Consider the following 16,589-nt stretch of genomic DNA (forward strand, 5'->3'; position numbering starts at 1 on the left):
CCACCTTTACACAATCCACACTGCATGCACATTAAGAGGCAATTATTTGGAAAAACTATATTGGTATAAAAGCCCTTGAGGAGGCTGAAGTCCATACATGGTATTTCTCCAGCTGAAGAATCTTTGCTAACATGAATGTCGGAAACGTTTCCTGTACGAGCATTCATCGCTTCAAAGTATACAAATACAAAATCAACCCAATTAAATGATTTGCTCATTTCTCTGGATTCATGAGCATCTCAATTTCTTCCAGTGATCGACCTTTTGTTTCAATAATGAAACCGTTTGCAAACGCTATGGCCAGCAATGAAGTGACGCCGAAGGTTGAGTACACTGCCGGAAGTCCAAAACGCTGAACCGCCTCTAGGAAAAAGAGTCCAATTCCAAAGTTGAAAACCTACCAACGTTCATTAAATATGATGAGTATGCGTTAAGATGTTAATCAAATGAGGCGTTGCAGAATAAGCAAAATAACCACTCATAAAGAGAAGGGTGGGGGAATGGCTCAGGAAAAAATTCAAGATTACTACCTCCTTAAATATACTACCAAGCCGCGGTCAATCTTTTCACAAATTGATTTCATGAGTAGACATGTAACCGAGCCAAGATAGTTTGAAGCTTACCCAATGTGTGCAAAGGCTAACGGCCATCGTCTTAGACCGTAATCTCGTTGTGCACAGCTCCGGAATGATCAATGCCGTGACTGGTCCTGCTCCTAAGGCGAAGGTAAAGACATAACTGTAGGGATAATGGGGGTCAGAACTAGTGGATTCAAGACATATAACGAACATCGGAATCTAAGGAATAAAACTGACCACTACGGCGCAAGTTTCAGTTCTATGTTACAAAAGTGACCGCATAAACCTAGTCCAATGTTTGAAATTATAAGATACGCGGACCAGTTGAAGATAGTAATCTGATCATATTGGAATACATGTGAGCAACAAGCCACAATGAAACAGGCATCAGAAATTTTTACATTATGATACTGGATTCAAAGTAATAAAAGATTGGCATTCCTAAAGGTGGAAGGGGTAAAATCGTACAAAAGGGTTCCCCCGACAGAAAGAATATGTGCGAAATCCGAATTTCCGGGCATTTCTAGTGCTGCTACTAGCAGAGCCATTGAAAATGCCTGCCAAAAGACACGCGTCAGATGCCTCCCATGTATTTCATTTCCTTCCCATCTCCTGGCAGCTCATAGGGAATCAGAGAATGGACCAAGAAAACATGATATATGGGGTCACAAAAGTCTAATCAAGATGCATCATACTGAATATATCACGACTGACATCGCGTTTATTACCATTCCTGCGTAGCTGCCCATCAGAAGCTTCCGCCGACCTTGATTGTCCATCAATGATAATGCTACTACAGCCCCTGGTATTCAAAAGCGATGAACTGTTTATTAGCTATAATTCATTCCCTGAGGCACTGCTTTATCAAGAAGAGGGGCATGCTTAAGAGTACCTATTAAAAAACGTCAAGGCAAGAGCCTACTGACCTATAAGGTTAGCGAGGCCGACAGCAGCGCTTGCCGCCACGCTGTTTGTAATACCAGCATCTCGGAAGGTCAAAGAGGAAAAGTAAAGGACTCCATTGATTCCAGCGAATTGTTGCAGAGCAAAAAGTGCGCTTCCAATTGCAGCTACTGCACAAAAGCCCCGCATCATCACTTCGAACAGTCAGCTCCGCAATTTTTTAAATTTCCTTGTAGAACTCAAAGTGGACCAGATCAGTGACCTCAAGGTGATTTCAATAATGCTAGCAAGCATTTCCAAATAAAAAAGGGTACGACCTTTGAAATATGGTGCCTGTATAAGCTCTGACCAGGTTATATCCTCATCCTCTCCTTCATTGGAACTCGCAGCTCGCAGCTCTTCCATTGCAACTTCTACTTCTCCTTCACCCCAGAGATTTTTAATTACATTTTCAGCCTCGTCCCATCTTCCCATCTGAATGAAGACATAATGTATTGTCAGTAGTACACAACGCCTGAGATTTTCAGCAAGTAATACACTGCTTCAGCAAGAGATTGAAAAAACGACCGCGTACTTGGCCCAGCCACCGCGGACTCTCTGCTGCAAATTGCATGCCGACCATTAGAGCTACTCCAGGTATTGTGGCTAACCATAGCATAGTTCGCCACCTGCCGCCCAACGTTCAAACTTTCAGCGCGAAAGAAATCCTGTAATCATGGTCTGTTCACTACTGTATCAAAATCATCTTATTAAAGTTCACTGCAACTCTAGATACCTCCCTCTATGAAACCCAGTACCATATTAACAGGAAACATTTCTGGATTAAAAATAGTTTAAAACAAATCAAAATGAAATTAAATTCAACAATGAGTGTTTTAAACCTTACCAATGTGGATCTGTCTCAGCAGGAAGACCGATGAGAAGAGCTGAAATTATACCGATGCATGTCCCGATCTGACACATGCTCCCTAACGCTCCTCTAAATTTTGTAGGGGCTACCTGAGTACACCATGCAGGTTGAAAATATACCATGCAAAAGTGCATTGGAAGGCAAGGTTGCAACTACTACCAACGATGCATATGAATCTTTAAGTTTCCAAGAAAGAGCTTCGGATGAGGAGTTGCCAGCACCTCTGAGATGTACATAGGAACCAAACCAGTGTTGACGCCGATGCCAATTCCAACCAAAAATCGCCCTAAAATCATGAGATTAACAGATTGCGCACTCGCACTACACAATACCACATTGAAGCCAATGAGTGAAAGAGCTCAAAGGAACACAACCTCTGTTGGAAAAGCGAAATATAATTGCACGAGTTACTGAACAAGTCAAACTTTCTGAGATGATTACTATGTCGACCGAGATGCCATCAAAATTTGAGCAGCACCTTAAGGCAGCTCCGAGAACTAGAGGGATTGCATCAAGTTGGAACGTACTTCGCCGCCCAAGCTTGTCAGCAAGAACACCTCCAATAACGCTTCCTAAGAAAGCACCAACGATAAATATACTGACTACAAAGCCTTCCATTATAGTATCTCCTTCAAACTTCAATTCCCGCGCTATGGACTCCAAGGGGCCATTCATAACTCTGCAAAGCATCACTCGTTACAATTAAAAATACGCGTGAAAAAAGCTCAAATCACTTCATTTTATTCATTCCGTACGCACATGGACACTTAATATTTATCGAAAAAGCGGGGCTGATGGAAAAGTTCCTCCTTTAATCCAGCATCGGTAGGTGGGCGATGAGAAAATTGTGAGCATTTGAGTAATTTCTGGAATATCTAACCTCGGACCCGCAGAGAGAAATCACTGTGCTCACCCGATATGATAGCCGAACATAAAATTGGCCATGGCTGCAGTCAAAACATGTGGAAAGGCAGGCAACCAGGAGCTTTCGGACTCGACAGGCGCTAACGCTGCTTCCAGAGCACGATCATTGCTGGATTGATTTGAAATACCTGAGCATGCCATAATCAGTTCATTCTTAGAGTACACTATGAGCGCGAAAGAACATAAAACCATGAATCCCTTTACGAATACTCAGCATGATCTCCTTGTGAAAATAATCTGTCTTAAACCTATTTTCAACTGTATCACTTTGCTATTGCAGCTGCGCATTTCCTCCTAATTCGGCAGGCTCATAAAGTTACTAATTCAGAAGCTCTATGTTACCGGTTAAAGAATAGGAAGGTCTCGAACCTCAAAACATGGTAATATGCCATTTTATTCATATTTTCTATCTCGAAAATTTCCTAAACCTATGAAACGTGCAAAAGTGTGAAGGATTGTAAGAACTCAAGGACATCAACACCTACCGGTATCAGGAGCGACAACAGATTCCTCCTCATCAACCTGAGCTTTAAGCGACAGTGATCGACTACGCGGCCAAGCTAGTGTATTAAGAAGAGGCAGGTTCGGTAACTTCTGCTCAAGTCCAGACACTCGTTGAGGCTTAGCAGCGACTGCAACGTGGCGACGACGCACGTTGTCGATAGACTGCCTGAGAAAGACAGGATTAGAGAGGCTTATGAAATGGTGCAGCCCTACGGCGAGCCCAAATGTGCACGCCATCGCTCAATCCAAGACAACAATTCTTCTGCTAATTCCTTCACCACCCTGCCACTCCGCAAACTTGCTTCAACTCCGCATCATTCAAAGCGACGAAGCTCCCTGTAATTTTCCGAAGTCCCGAAAAAAGGTGATCAGGGAATGCCGTCGCGCGCTAGCAAAGTGCATCTGCGGAATAAAATTTTGGAATACTCGGCATGGTTCTTAATCTTTAGTAGAAGCTTCGTGTGCGATCGTAATTGGTGTCAACAACCATCTTCGCGTGCTTTTCCGTTTTCTGCCATCGCCACCTGTTCGATTGTAATCCTACCACCAGAGATGCCCGCTTCCAATTGCAACCCCTACTTTTCCATACTACCCTAATTTGTGGACAGCGTTCCAGCGGAAAAATCCTCCGACGCGCTACATGTAAAGTGAAATTGAGGGGGATAGAAAATCGACAGCCTACAGCTATGAATTCCCGCAAGCAAGTCATTGCCCGACTCTCAGGCTACTCTGCACTCTGACACCGTCTGGATTACTTCAATAGGTTCGGAGATAGAACCGCAACATTTGCTTACATTGTATCAACTCACTACGATGTATTTGCGCATGTTCGAAGAATCTGAGGCTTCAAACAGTTACTAAAAATACATGCAAGATTGCTTGACTACAATATTCGTCACATGGACGAAAGTGCTTTGTTGAATTTCTTTGAGTCTAGTTTTGTTCATTAATTTGGCAAACGATTTCTAATCAACCCGAGAGATGTATTCAGTGAAGCTGACCGCGGGTACTTGAGTCATCGGAGAATCCATTTGTGTGCGGCATACCAGTGCTGCTTCAAACATCAGTAGCTTGAAATATGTCACTAACTTGGATTTCAGACCAGAGAATCTACGTGAATGATACTAATATGCTGAAGAACAGGTTCTGAAGCACGATGCTCAAGCTCAATGCACTTGTGTAGTAGCATTATACGAATTACAATAAAACACAATGTTATTGTTCAATCGAAGCCAAATTAACATAATAGTACATGTGTGCAATTGTGGTATGCAATTGGAAGTCTAAGAAGCAATTAAGCCTAAGAAAAAAACATATCGTACTATGCACACCAAGAACCTTCCAATAATCTAGGTCTGCATGTATCAGCTTGTGATCTCTCCTAGTTCTGATCCTGAAACACGCCACCGAATCGGACCAGGACGTCAGAAATTATGCAGGTTACATAATACTATACACTGATGAATTCTCCGATGCTCTTCCGCTGCCAATTTAACCATCAATTTTCTGGAAAAGAACCGGCACATAAAATATATCCTAACTGACTTCTTTATAAGGCTAGTTAACATACCCCATGCTTTTAAGACAACTGCAGATTGTGGAGGAGGCGGAGTACCTTGTAAGAGTACCGACTGCTACCATTGCGAGGAAGGGCTCTCCTAATGGTGCGCGCGGCGACACGCGATGCTACCCTTCCAGCGAGTTCAGCGGGTAGGAACACCGCTTGCTGACGAGCTCGAAAGGGAAGCTGAGAAATACTATGTGTTAAGTCACGCTTTTTTTCCTCATGTATAATAAAAGTAGAAAATATTTGTCAGGAAAAACACCATACATATACAACAGTCAACGATTATTACTTGAAAATGGAGTACCCAAGTGGAGTTCTAGCCTTTATAAATAAAATAACAGGTTTAAGAAGTACACCTCAGGAACAACAGACAGTAGTGGTAAATGCTGTGTCAAGCCACTGAGACTTTGTAACATATCAGTGATGTCGTCCATTGAAAGGGATGTCTCCGAATTGTTGTCATCAACAAACTGGGTCCTCTCCACCAGGTCGTTACTGTTCGCGCCGCTGACAATCTGCGTCTTCATCACTCGCCCATTTTCCTTACTGTTGTTTCCGTTTGACTCTGGTTTCACAAACTGGGTCCTCTCCACTAGGTCGTTACCGGAACCCTGAATAACCGTTGTCTTCGGCACCCTATTGTCACTGAAGCTGTTGTCTCGGTTCATCACTTCAGTTCTCTGTATAAGATCCTTCCCATCGTTACTCTCCGCAAGAGTTGTTCTCATTGCTGCTCCATTCTGGCTTCCAACCCTCTCAACCTTGGTAGACTGAACAAGTTCAGACGACATAAGATTTTGGATTTAAGGTGTAATAGCCTTACTCATAGACATATTGAAAGATGCATACATTTACGTGAAAAAGGTGAGGAGATGCTTGTAGAGCCAAGTTTAGAAATAGAGAACATTACACCAGTTGTGGTAGTACCTGAGTGATAGAACGAGGGTTCGCTGTTGAACGAGTTGCTCTGTTAGTAGCTCCATTTACACCTCCGCGACCACCCGTCATACCTGCCAAAGTCCTAACTCCTAAACCACTTTCGGAATTCATGAATATGTTCAGAATTTGCTGAAGATTTTCCAAGTTCTTACGATCCTCATCTTCAGTTACAGGTGCAATCACTGGAAGAGCTATAGGAGAACGTATTTGTATGTTGTGAGCAACAGCGTCAAACGCTATTCGATTGAACGCATCTATACCCTGCAGTACCGGAGATTGCAGATTCATATGTAAATATTCATTGTAAAACGATAACACGGCTTTTCAGAAGCTGATATTACAATGTATGCAGATCACAAAGATTTAAAATTTTTAAATCAGCAAACTTCAAATCTGCTTGGAGTACTAGACTAATGTATTTCATTGAAGAGGTACCCAGAAAGCCATATCATCCAAGAAACGTATATTACATGTCACCACCCAGACAATTCATATCACCAAACCCAAGAGCAAAGAGAAGGGCGTGAAATGTACCTTGGCAAGTTCATCCAATACCAATTCTCGTACAAAATCGCCCTGTCATGCAGAACTTCATAAATAACTATAAAACATCAAATTGAATAGATTTCTTTTACATTGGCATGCATGATACCTTTGAACCCAAATGCCCAGACCAACCCATAATTGAAATTATGGAAATTTATCATTAATTGCATTTGAAGTCTACAAAAATATTATTGACATGAGGAATTATACTTGCTTAGAAATCATTCAAAGACATTATAGAACGTTCACAAGTTCTTCCACTAACCGGAAATGTTTTTTAGACAGGAGGGAGGAGACAGACAGAAGACAAGACTAATACCTGATCTGTCAGTGCAAAGGTGAGAAGGCGTTTCACAAGATTCCTAGTGTCCCTTTCTGTTTTTCCTTCTCGCTTCTCAGCTGGTTTATTTTCTACCACTGCCGGATCTTCCAATGGTTGTCGCATTGACTGGAATTGTCAAACACATGCCACAATGATTTATTAACCAAAAAAGAAAAAAGCTCTGACGAACAAAGCGGCTGCTAACTATATCCTATACGTAATAGTAATTCATATCACAGGCAAAAAAAAGACCAAGCTAATTGTAAATTCCTAATATTTTTCCATATAAATCCTAGATGGACCATTTCGTGAGCAAAAAGGACGACCAAAGATATGAAGATATTTCCATGCAAGCCTTCTGGGGTTGTAAACAAGCCTCTGGTTAGGCTTATCTCTAATACCAACGATCTTCTCAGAATTGTGCACAAAACAGTTTAATCTCAAGGGCCTTGTATGCAATAACAAACCTAATCGTGAGTTCCTACTCAATCACGTGTATAACACAACCTGTTAAGTTCAACATAGGTAGCTAAAGTAGAACAATGGAAGCACTCACCTCTGTTAACAATGATTCCAGGCGATCGATTCTAAAAGCACCGTCCTGATAACGTATATCCCTCGAGATTATTAGGATTGTGATTACAATTTTGTATTACAAAAAAAAATCCACTAGGGCATGGTATTACTTCAGATAAAACACAACAAAGGACTAAACATTAGAAATGACAACTGTTATCAGCCTGAGCTTTTGATTCAGTACATATTTTTCTCCAACGACAGCAACCTAAGTCACGACAGGTATAATACAAGCAAAACTTATACAAAAAACAAAAAAAGACTCGAGAATCGACCCATCAGCTTAAAATTACACGAGAGGAAGGGATATGTAGCAAGTACTTTGTATACTATTTCCTGAAGAGTGGACCGAAGCTTTGGTGATTTGTCAGTGAGGACCTTCCGCGCTATCCATGGATATGAACTACTCAGTACTTTATAGTTGGGATCACTACTAAGGGCAATGCCTTCAAGTACTGTTAAACTGCAGGATAAAAAGATTTAAGGTGTGATGCAATATGTCGAGCTGAGTAAGTGTGATACGAAATATTTAACATCCAACTATCCAACAAACTTAAAAAAAAAGATACCTCAATCATATCAAAAGAGCAAGAGAATGAAGTTATTAAATAGATACTGAAAGCTTATGCTGAAGGCTTGGGATTCTTTAAGACCCTACAGCGTAAGGAAAGAAACGAAGACGACAAATTACCTACGGATAACCAGCGAAAAGTAGGAAGGAATGCGGAATTTGAATTTATACCTGCAGAAAAAGAGGAGCTCCATCAATCAATGACAAAATATTTAATCATGTTTTTGGTTAACATATTGAACTATTCATTTTCAAAAATAGACAAGAGGAGGGGCTTAGTTAATATCCAGACAAGATATCGTTAAGCGAATGTTTCGGATTTGTTGCCAACACAAGAAGAAATGAATCTGTGATCAGTTCAAGACATTAAATAAAACTTTGACAGATGATGTCATTTCGACACGTTAATTGACTATGACTTGGAAAGATTATAGAGGTTCATGGAGTGCAGGCGTGCGTACATGGTGACACCTAGTTTTCCTGACAAATCTCCAAAACTTATATTCCGAACGCCTTTGCTCACGGCTTCTTGAAATACGCCTGCATCGTTTCACATATTAAAATTCAAGCGAATAATTATATGGTATGCTGAACGGAACAACTACAACAACAACAAAAGCTTGCTTCAACATCATGACCAGAACATGCCAAGCAGGAATAGGCAACTAATCTTCCGTTACAATTCTTGGCATAAACAACATTATAGGAAACTTTCTCGTACCTGTAAGCGCCTTCGAAAATTCGCCCATTTCTGCAGTGGGTGGTACAAGCCTGCAAGGAAAAATCAACATTAAGACACATTTTAAAACAAACTTCTCCCCTTTTTTCCCGCATCTATACAGGTAATTTTGTCAACCATCCATTAGTGGAAATTTTGCAGTCTATCAAGTGAAGCATTTCGACAATCAGAATCCAAAAGGTCTCCAACTTAAAAGTAAAATAGTGAAATCAATATTTACCCCAAAGTGACAAAATCGCCAGCAAGAAGTTCATATTCACGATTGACAAGGTGTACCGACGCTTCAATCAACCCGTCTCTGAGATCTTCCCTCATTTCACCCATCATTCCAAAATCTGGACATTTCAACACGTCATATAAGGAGCCAATATATGCAAATTGTCGAGTGGCAAAATATAATACAGACTAGAAGTTAGTAGTTATATTTACTTAGAGATGAAGAGTAGGTAACTCAAATATTCTATTCCAGTAAAAGCTTGCAAGTACTTGATCATCTTAAAATGTCAATTAGGAATCAAATTTTTAAATAGAAAAATCTCGTGGTTGAAAATGAACGGTCTTGTTTCATAAATTGAATTGCAAGTCAATCGTTATTTCAGATCAAAAACTTTCTCTAATCGGAAATTGAAGCAGTACCTAGATAGGCTAATTTGCCATCTGGAGTGCGCAGTAAGTTGCCAGGATGTGGATCCGCATGATAAAAACCATTATCCAATAACTGTGTCAAGGAGCAGAAAACTCCTACCTGATTGACCAAAAACTCATAAAAAAATATCAAACAAAGTTAACTTTCACTCAATCAAAGTCATAATAGCAATGATATCAAGTGCTCCTATGTTTATCCCAATATCATTCAAACATAGTAGATTCACATGAACTTCAATGACTTGTCAATGAACTGCAAAGACAGGATTTTGACAGGTGAAACTACACCACCTCAACTAAGCGAAGGTCACTGACTTCAGACAATCGTTGTCCCTGCAGGACAGCAATCTTGAAGTATTAGCGCATTTTTATATTCTGCTTAGTATGAACGCATCATAATTTGTTGTACATAATAAAAATGAGAATAAATTAAGTCATCGCCACACATATCTATTGTTCAGAAGGAACAAAAATCAACAATCGTTACATGAGGAAAGAAAAGGACATACCTCAACCCATTCCATAACAAGAACCCGGCGACTCGTCAACTCTGAATACATCTTCGGTACTATCACGTCAGGTAGAGTTCCAAACATTTTCCTGTCATAGATATCAACTTTAGTCTGGAACTATTTTTATCTTCAATTTTAAGACCATATTCAAGAAATAAAGACCAAACTAAAAGTAGGATTTAGTAGGTTGAGACATTATACACAACAGCTTAGGATTCAGTTGTAAATGATTACAAAATCTTAATTGTGCATATGTGTCGCAGACTCCCTCAAACAATGACCACTAATAATACCACTAGTGTCAAGCGCATGAAGAATCGACAGGAAGTTTAAGGTCAGGTGCAAGGAAGGGTTTCTAACCGAAATCGTAAACCATTACGAGCCTCTGCCTGATAATCCATTTCCTGTCGAATCAAACATTTCAGTATTAGTACCAATGATTAACGTTTTGGAAGGTGTTTGTTAATCAATAAGACCACGGCAGTGAGTGCACATACCTTGAACAAACTTGAAGCCCATTCGTCAACAACACCCTGCAAAAGCCACATAAAACATGTCAAACTCACGAATCAAACAGTAGAGTCTACCACTTTTGTATTCATATTTGCGGCCAACATCACCTTGCAAACAAACATGCAACTTCGCTAAATTACCAATAGCTACACCAAACCGATTTCTCGCGAGTTGAGAGGTCAAATTGCAAATTGTACCAGACTCTTAACAGAAACCTATTAATATGGGGCTTGTACAGTAAGAAAGCTTTCACGGTACTAGTAATTTGCCCTTGCAAGTACAACTTCACAATTATGACCTGGTACTAAAGGGTATCTCGAAGGCAGTTCAAAAAAACTCAAAACTTTTAGCACCAAAAGCAAGTCGAGAAGGGATAGGGCATTTAACTGGAAGATCTGTGTTGAGTTTCAGCAATGACCCTGCAAATTTTGCCAGTTTGCGCAAGATATAAAGGTCGAGTGCCATGGCTGCTCGAACCCCCGGTCGTTGCACCTTCACAGCTACTGCCTCACCATTTGGACGCAACCGTGCTTGGTAAACCTGAAACCAAAAGTATAAACATGTTCCATAATTGTTATATTAAACTTGGTTCCATCACAAAAACTTATCATTTCTTAGAGTGTTCAGGACAAAAAAGCTTGCTGATATGAAAGAATAATTAACGTGGTGCAGAGTTGTTGAGAATATAGTACAGCTGCAGAAAAGCTTTACTGAATCTACCAAAGACCTACTAACGCATCACTAGACTGCGTATCAGAAATTAGTGGAAGGATCAACCGAAAAAGCGAGATTTCATAAGCAATTGTAATAGCACCTGTCCAAGAGAAGCAGCAGCAACTGGCTGTGGAGAGATTTCAGAAAAAAGCTGGTCAACAGTAACTCCTAGCTCTTGCTCAATGATTTGTAGCGCAAGTTCTGTCGAGAAGGGAGCAATACGGTCCTGTAACAGAGCAAGCTCTTCCAAATACTCTGGCGAAATAACATCCTATCATGCAAGGTCCAATGTTGAGGGATTTCAGCAACCAGAACAATGTAATAATTATGTTCATTCTTGTTGCGAATGCCGTATTTATTCAAATTCTCACATTTTTCTTCAAAACCACTCAGAAAGCTGTACATCCTTCCATGTTTTGCAAATAAAGACCATAAAAAACGTAATACTTACAGGGCGTGAAGAAACCGCTTGAGCAATCTTCACAAATGCCTGTCACATGATCAGGCAAAAAAGGTCAGAATTGTAACATTGAAAGCCAAGAAGCTTATGTATAGGGTACGTGTCAAGGTACATAAAATTGCCAAGGCTGGGTTTCAGTAAAAACCAAATATGCCAACTATCTCTAACTTTAAAAAGTTCTAATAATATATTTCATATTTCAGATTGGATAGTTATTACATACAGGACCGAGTTGAACAAGAGATTGTCGTAATTGTGCCGCCCGTTTCTGCACAAGCATAATCCATCCACCCATCCACCCATCACATTACATTCCCATACTGAGGAACATATTTAGGATCTAAACATTAAAGTTTCAATTAATTACGTTGAAAAAAACTTAAACCTCTGAATTGGATCAATAAGTGGCAATATTATTACCTCTCATGAAAGCATCACTTCGACAATATAATTATAATACAGCAACTTGAGGATAGCCAATGATCACAAGCGATCTTAGGAACAAAAAAATTTCAAGCAGGTGTGGAATACAGGTGAGGGATGAGATATAAGAAATTCCAATACATATATCTGGTACTGCGTTTGATCCTTCACGTCTCAAAGTTTTGTAATTTGTATTCAGCAATTACAACGACGCTGGTCTTCACAGACTCTAGAACATACCTTGAAGTTTTGGTCCTTCTTTCCAAAGAAAGTGTCACCATATCGAACTGCAACCCACCACCCTAGAGTCCCTGCAATTTGAATCAACCTTCTTGCTAGCAGAAATGGCCGGCGATTGAAAACAGCAGCAATCTTATCCGCATTATACTCGTCCAATTGATCAGCTTCCTCGATGGCGGCCTCGGCAATGTACCCAGAGTATTTGGTAAATGTATCTGGCTGCGAGACTGTCTGCTGCCAAGGGTCTCCCTTCCCCGAAGACTTTGAAATTTGGCAGGTAATTCGACGAATCTGTCGTCCGAAGGGCCTGGGAAGTGTTACCCAGAGGGCAGGATTGATGACCAAAGATGGACGTAGGGATCTCTTGGGGCTGTGTGTGACCACCGAAGATCGTCTGTGTATGCTGAGTAACGTGGGTGCCCCTAACATGGCTTCAATCGTCGCCATGGTGGGCTCAATGGATTAAATTAAAAAGCTCACTCTACAAAATTTGGTGCTCAAGCTCCGAAACAAGCGACTCTTGCTTACCCATCACCCCTTCTCGAAGCTGCTGCTCAAATGGTAACGAGGATTTGAAGCAAAAAATTAATTTCAATTGCTGGCATAATAACCAAGCTCCCGACTCCCAAAAGAAGTTGTGATCCGCAGCAATCAAACTGGACGGAAAATCTAATTTGCAATTCGCAATCACTACGGACTACGGTCCAGATTATATAATAAACCAGGATGACTAGTTCAAACTAAGCGTCGATAATGCCATAATGTTCCAAATTATCCTGTGCGAAGCCCGAATTCCGGTTCCAAACAATGCCGCAGAACGTATGAGCTCAGATGCAAGAGTGAGCTCTTTTCAATACTATCGCATGTGCACTGCAAAAGCAATTGGATGTAAACCGACTGAAATCCTTACAGTCACGCCACAACATAATCAGCCTGTCAATGATTCCACAGGTCTCACGCTCGTTAGACCCAACAGTGTACCAGTGCGCTGCTCGTCCTCCCACCCAATCACACCACAACCAGATGATTTCAATAGAGGGACAAAATGCGATAGATGACACTCTCTTCCTTGACCATGGAGAGCGAGCCAAGTGGGTACACTGGGAAGTAAGATAAAAATATCAATCCCCCATCCACCACAGCAAAAGCATATGTGGACACCCCGTCATCACTACTTTGGTTCATAGCCCTAGGATTTCATTGAAGCCTCCTACACCGTCACAATTTTCCTCTTTCTCTGCAAATGCGTGTCCCTTGGCTAAATACTGAACAAAGCCCTTCTCATTATCAGTGCAATTAGGACGAGTTCAATGTTCTCCGTAAAATCTGTGGCTCGTCAGCAGATTGTAACGTTCAATCCGTCGCTTACAGAGAATACAGAGTGTGTTTGTAAGTTAGCATCGAGTTACAGAGCTCGAGGAATATTCCCGTTGTCGGATCACAGTGTATGGTGTTCACAACAAAGAATTGTGAAATGGAATTGTGTAGATTCAACCTAGTGGATGTGGACCTCGGCTGTCCACAAACACAAATTAGCTGGTTGGTGCAAGTCTTTTCTTTGACGACTATGCTGACCTGTGCCTGGAACAATGAACCATGCACCTGTGAAAGTTTTCAATACGGTGTCAAAAGCTATATTAAGGTTTCGGACCAAATATAACCCGGTCTACATTCCGGATCTTTCTTTGGCAGTGCAGCGTTACCCATATGCTGGATTCGATCACCTTTGTGTTCTCGCAGAGAACAACAGGTGTTGAAAAAGTACTTGCAATTTTTTCTTCGAAACTAGAAAGTGGTTCGGGGCCTCATGCACTTGGCTGCCTCTCTTTCTCCGGCTTTTTCCTTCCACTTGTCAGCTCACTTTCGCACCATGCTGACCTCCTCAATCCTGCCAACCATCCCAGAGGTTCTGATCCTAATTCGGAGGTCATCAAAGCAGGAGTACGCGGCACCCGCTTCTGGAGGAGTAGTGCTTAAGGTTTTGCAGTACATTTCAGTTCAAAACCAATCGAGCAAGCAGAACATTAAATAATGATCAGCCGAACACTAGCAGAAACATTTTCATGACCTTGTCTAATACACAGTTTAGATTAAGGGTTTCCGCTGAAAGTATTGTCCGCGACGCGAATAATCTTAACAACAGTTGCATACTCACGTAGAATCTGTTACTGAAAGAGAATATCACCACCGCAAGAGATAGAGACCGCTGAGGTATCTGCAAGCGTTTCTATGATGCGCATCTGATCTTCGAAAGAATATCAACCGCATGCATTGCATGAGCAGTATCCAACACAAGAAGGCTATCAGGAATAGAGAACAACTGCTACAGAACTGCAACGTATTCAATCGAATTGCTCTTAGCGCTTTGTGGAGCTGGCAAAACAATAAGGTCCCTCACAACAGGATTTCAGAGCGTTGCCTAAAACTTAGTACATGTTCTGGGAAATGTTGTGGGAAAAAGGATCTTTCAACTCGTGAGATTGTCACATGAGCCATTCATACATGGGTAGCAACAACTGAGTACCGTTGAATAAGTTGAATGAGTTGCAGTTGAATTCGACCAAACATGTTTGTGCTCAGCCATAGTATTTGGTCAGAACTCAACCTCCATTCACAGATCCAGTCTCACGAAGATGCACATTAATACATGCTACCTCTAGATTGTTGAACTGAATCCGTAACCATCCACATCAAAAGGCAGAATTTTCGACACCTTACCGACACATTACCAGCCACGGATAGATCTATCCTCTCTTTCCCCAAAAAGCTCTTGACAAGTTTAATAAACATGTTCCATAATTAATACATTAAACCTTGGTTCCATCACAAAAACATCACAAACATCATCCGATTCAAGTGTTTGAGAAGTCTGTAGTGAATACCCACAAACTATCACTCTATCTTTTGTAGAAGAAAGATTAACCACAGTAGCTGTGAGGCAGTGTCTTCATTTGTATGTTAATGTTTCAACTAAGGACTGCATCAAAATCCCCACCAGAGTGCACGTCTGCTCTGTGATGTGAGTTCAACAAGCACAGACAAACAAGAGTATCCATTTACCATAAAATTGTTGCAATATTGCAACTTGTCACCATCTTCTCAAAGCCAGTCATATTGAAAGGTCTATAATCAATAGGGCCTATGGACTTGTCCCATGGACATCAAGTAATTTCACAGTTTATTGAAAGTTACAAGCTATGCATCAATTGATGCTCACACAAGGCTATTGCATTGTGCTTAAACCTAAAGCATAAAAATAAATAAATCACTTCACGTATTTGGTTACCATTTCAAAGGTATATGAAGCATGAGCATGGAAGTAAACACCATGCAAATAAATAAATAAATAAATAAATAACTAAATAAAAACATAACTATACAAATTATTACAAACGTTTATGTTATGGGTGTTACTTTAATTAGAGGTAATTAAATAGAAGTTGAATTAGTAAACATGGTATTTATACAAGAGTTGGAATTATAAAAAAGTGCCAATGATACTTCTTTTGTTTTTATAAAAGTGAGAATAATTTGTCAAATAAAAAAGATACAAAAGTCTATCATTATTTTCTTACAAGTAATCATTTTTTAAGTTGTAGCAAAATTTAAGGCACTCAATTGAGAATGCACCAACATACATAGTATATAATTCTTACATATGAAGGTACAATATAATAGAGGATTGTTATAAAAACAATTGTTATACTAGATTATTATTTGAAATTTATTATGTAGCTATTAACATTATTAATTTTGAATAATATTTTCTTGATGCAACCTTTAAAATTATATTTCATAAAAAAGACATGTTGCAATATAAAAATCTGCCATCTCCATTAGGGCTTGATAAGTTTAAGAATTTAATTTAACTTAAATAAGAAAAAAAATCTAAAATAATAATTATAATCTATATGTCAATGATACCTAGACAAGGGACTAAAATATTAAGTAGTAAAAAGAAAGTAAGATAATATTTTTAAAAAAAATTAGATAAAAGACCAGA

General features: G+C 40.1%; 2 protein-coding genes across 2 annotated transcripts; both read right to left on the reverse strand.

Annotated features, from left to right (window-relative positions):
• Positions 1–31: 31 nt before the first annotated feature.
• LOC112286427 (putative plastidic glucose transporter 1) lies at positions 32–4,629 on the reverse strand. The gene is made up of 12 exons (XM_024528299.3): positions 3,801–4,629; positions 3,305–3,443; positions 2,870–3,070; positions 2,613–2,712; positions 2,368–2,480; positions 2,056–2,149; positions 1,799–1,955; positions 1,505–1,651; positions 1,307–1,380; positions 1,047–1,135; positions 624–738; positions 32–397 (listed from the first exon to the last, which is right to left on the reverse strand). The coding sequence occupies exons 1-12, from the start codon at positions 4,054–4,056 to the stop codon at positions 215–217; spliced, it is 1,668 nt and encodes a 555-aa protein (XP_024384067.1). The 5' UTR covers positions 4,057–4,629; the 3' UTR covers positions 32–214.
• A 350-nt stretch (positions 4,630–4,979) lies between these two features.
• Positions 4,980–13,822, reverse strand: LOC112286425 (putative aarF domain-containing protein kinase At1g71810, chloroplastic). Its single transcript, XM_024528298.3, has 22 exons — positions 12,587–13,822; positions 12,147–12,191; positions 11,915–11,953; positions 11,564–11,734; positions 11,137–11,289; positions 10,734–10,769; positions 10,597–10,640; positions 10,234–10,324; positions 10,016–10,057; positions 9,716–9,824; positions 9,300–9,414; positions 9,062–9,111; positions 8,802–8,880; positions 8,461–8,511; positions 8,091–8,232; positions 7,750–7,794; positions 7,191–7,319; positions 6,860–6,901; positions 6,314–6,586; positions 5,743–6,156; positions 5,435–5,566; positions 4,980–5,212 (listed from the first exon to the last, which is right to left on the reverse strand). The coding sequence occupies exons 1-22, from the start codon at positions 13,031–13,033 to the stop codon at positions 5,201–5,203; spliced, it is 2,661 nt and encodes an 886-aa protein (XP_024384066.1). The 5' UTR covers positions 13,034–13,822; the 3' UTR covers positions 4,980–5,200.
• Between the last annotated feature and the right edge of the window lie 2,767 nt (positions 13,823–16,589).

This window comes from Physcomitrium patens, chromosome 9 (assembly GCF_059467195.1).
Source record: "Physcomitrium patens ecotype Gransden chromosome 9, ASM5946719v1, whole genome shotgun sequence".
NCBI lineage: Eukaryota > Viridiplantae > Streptophyta > Bryopsida > Funariales > Funariaceae > Physcomitrium > Physcomitrium patens.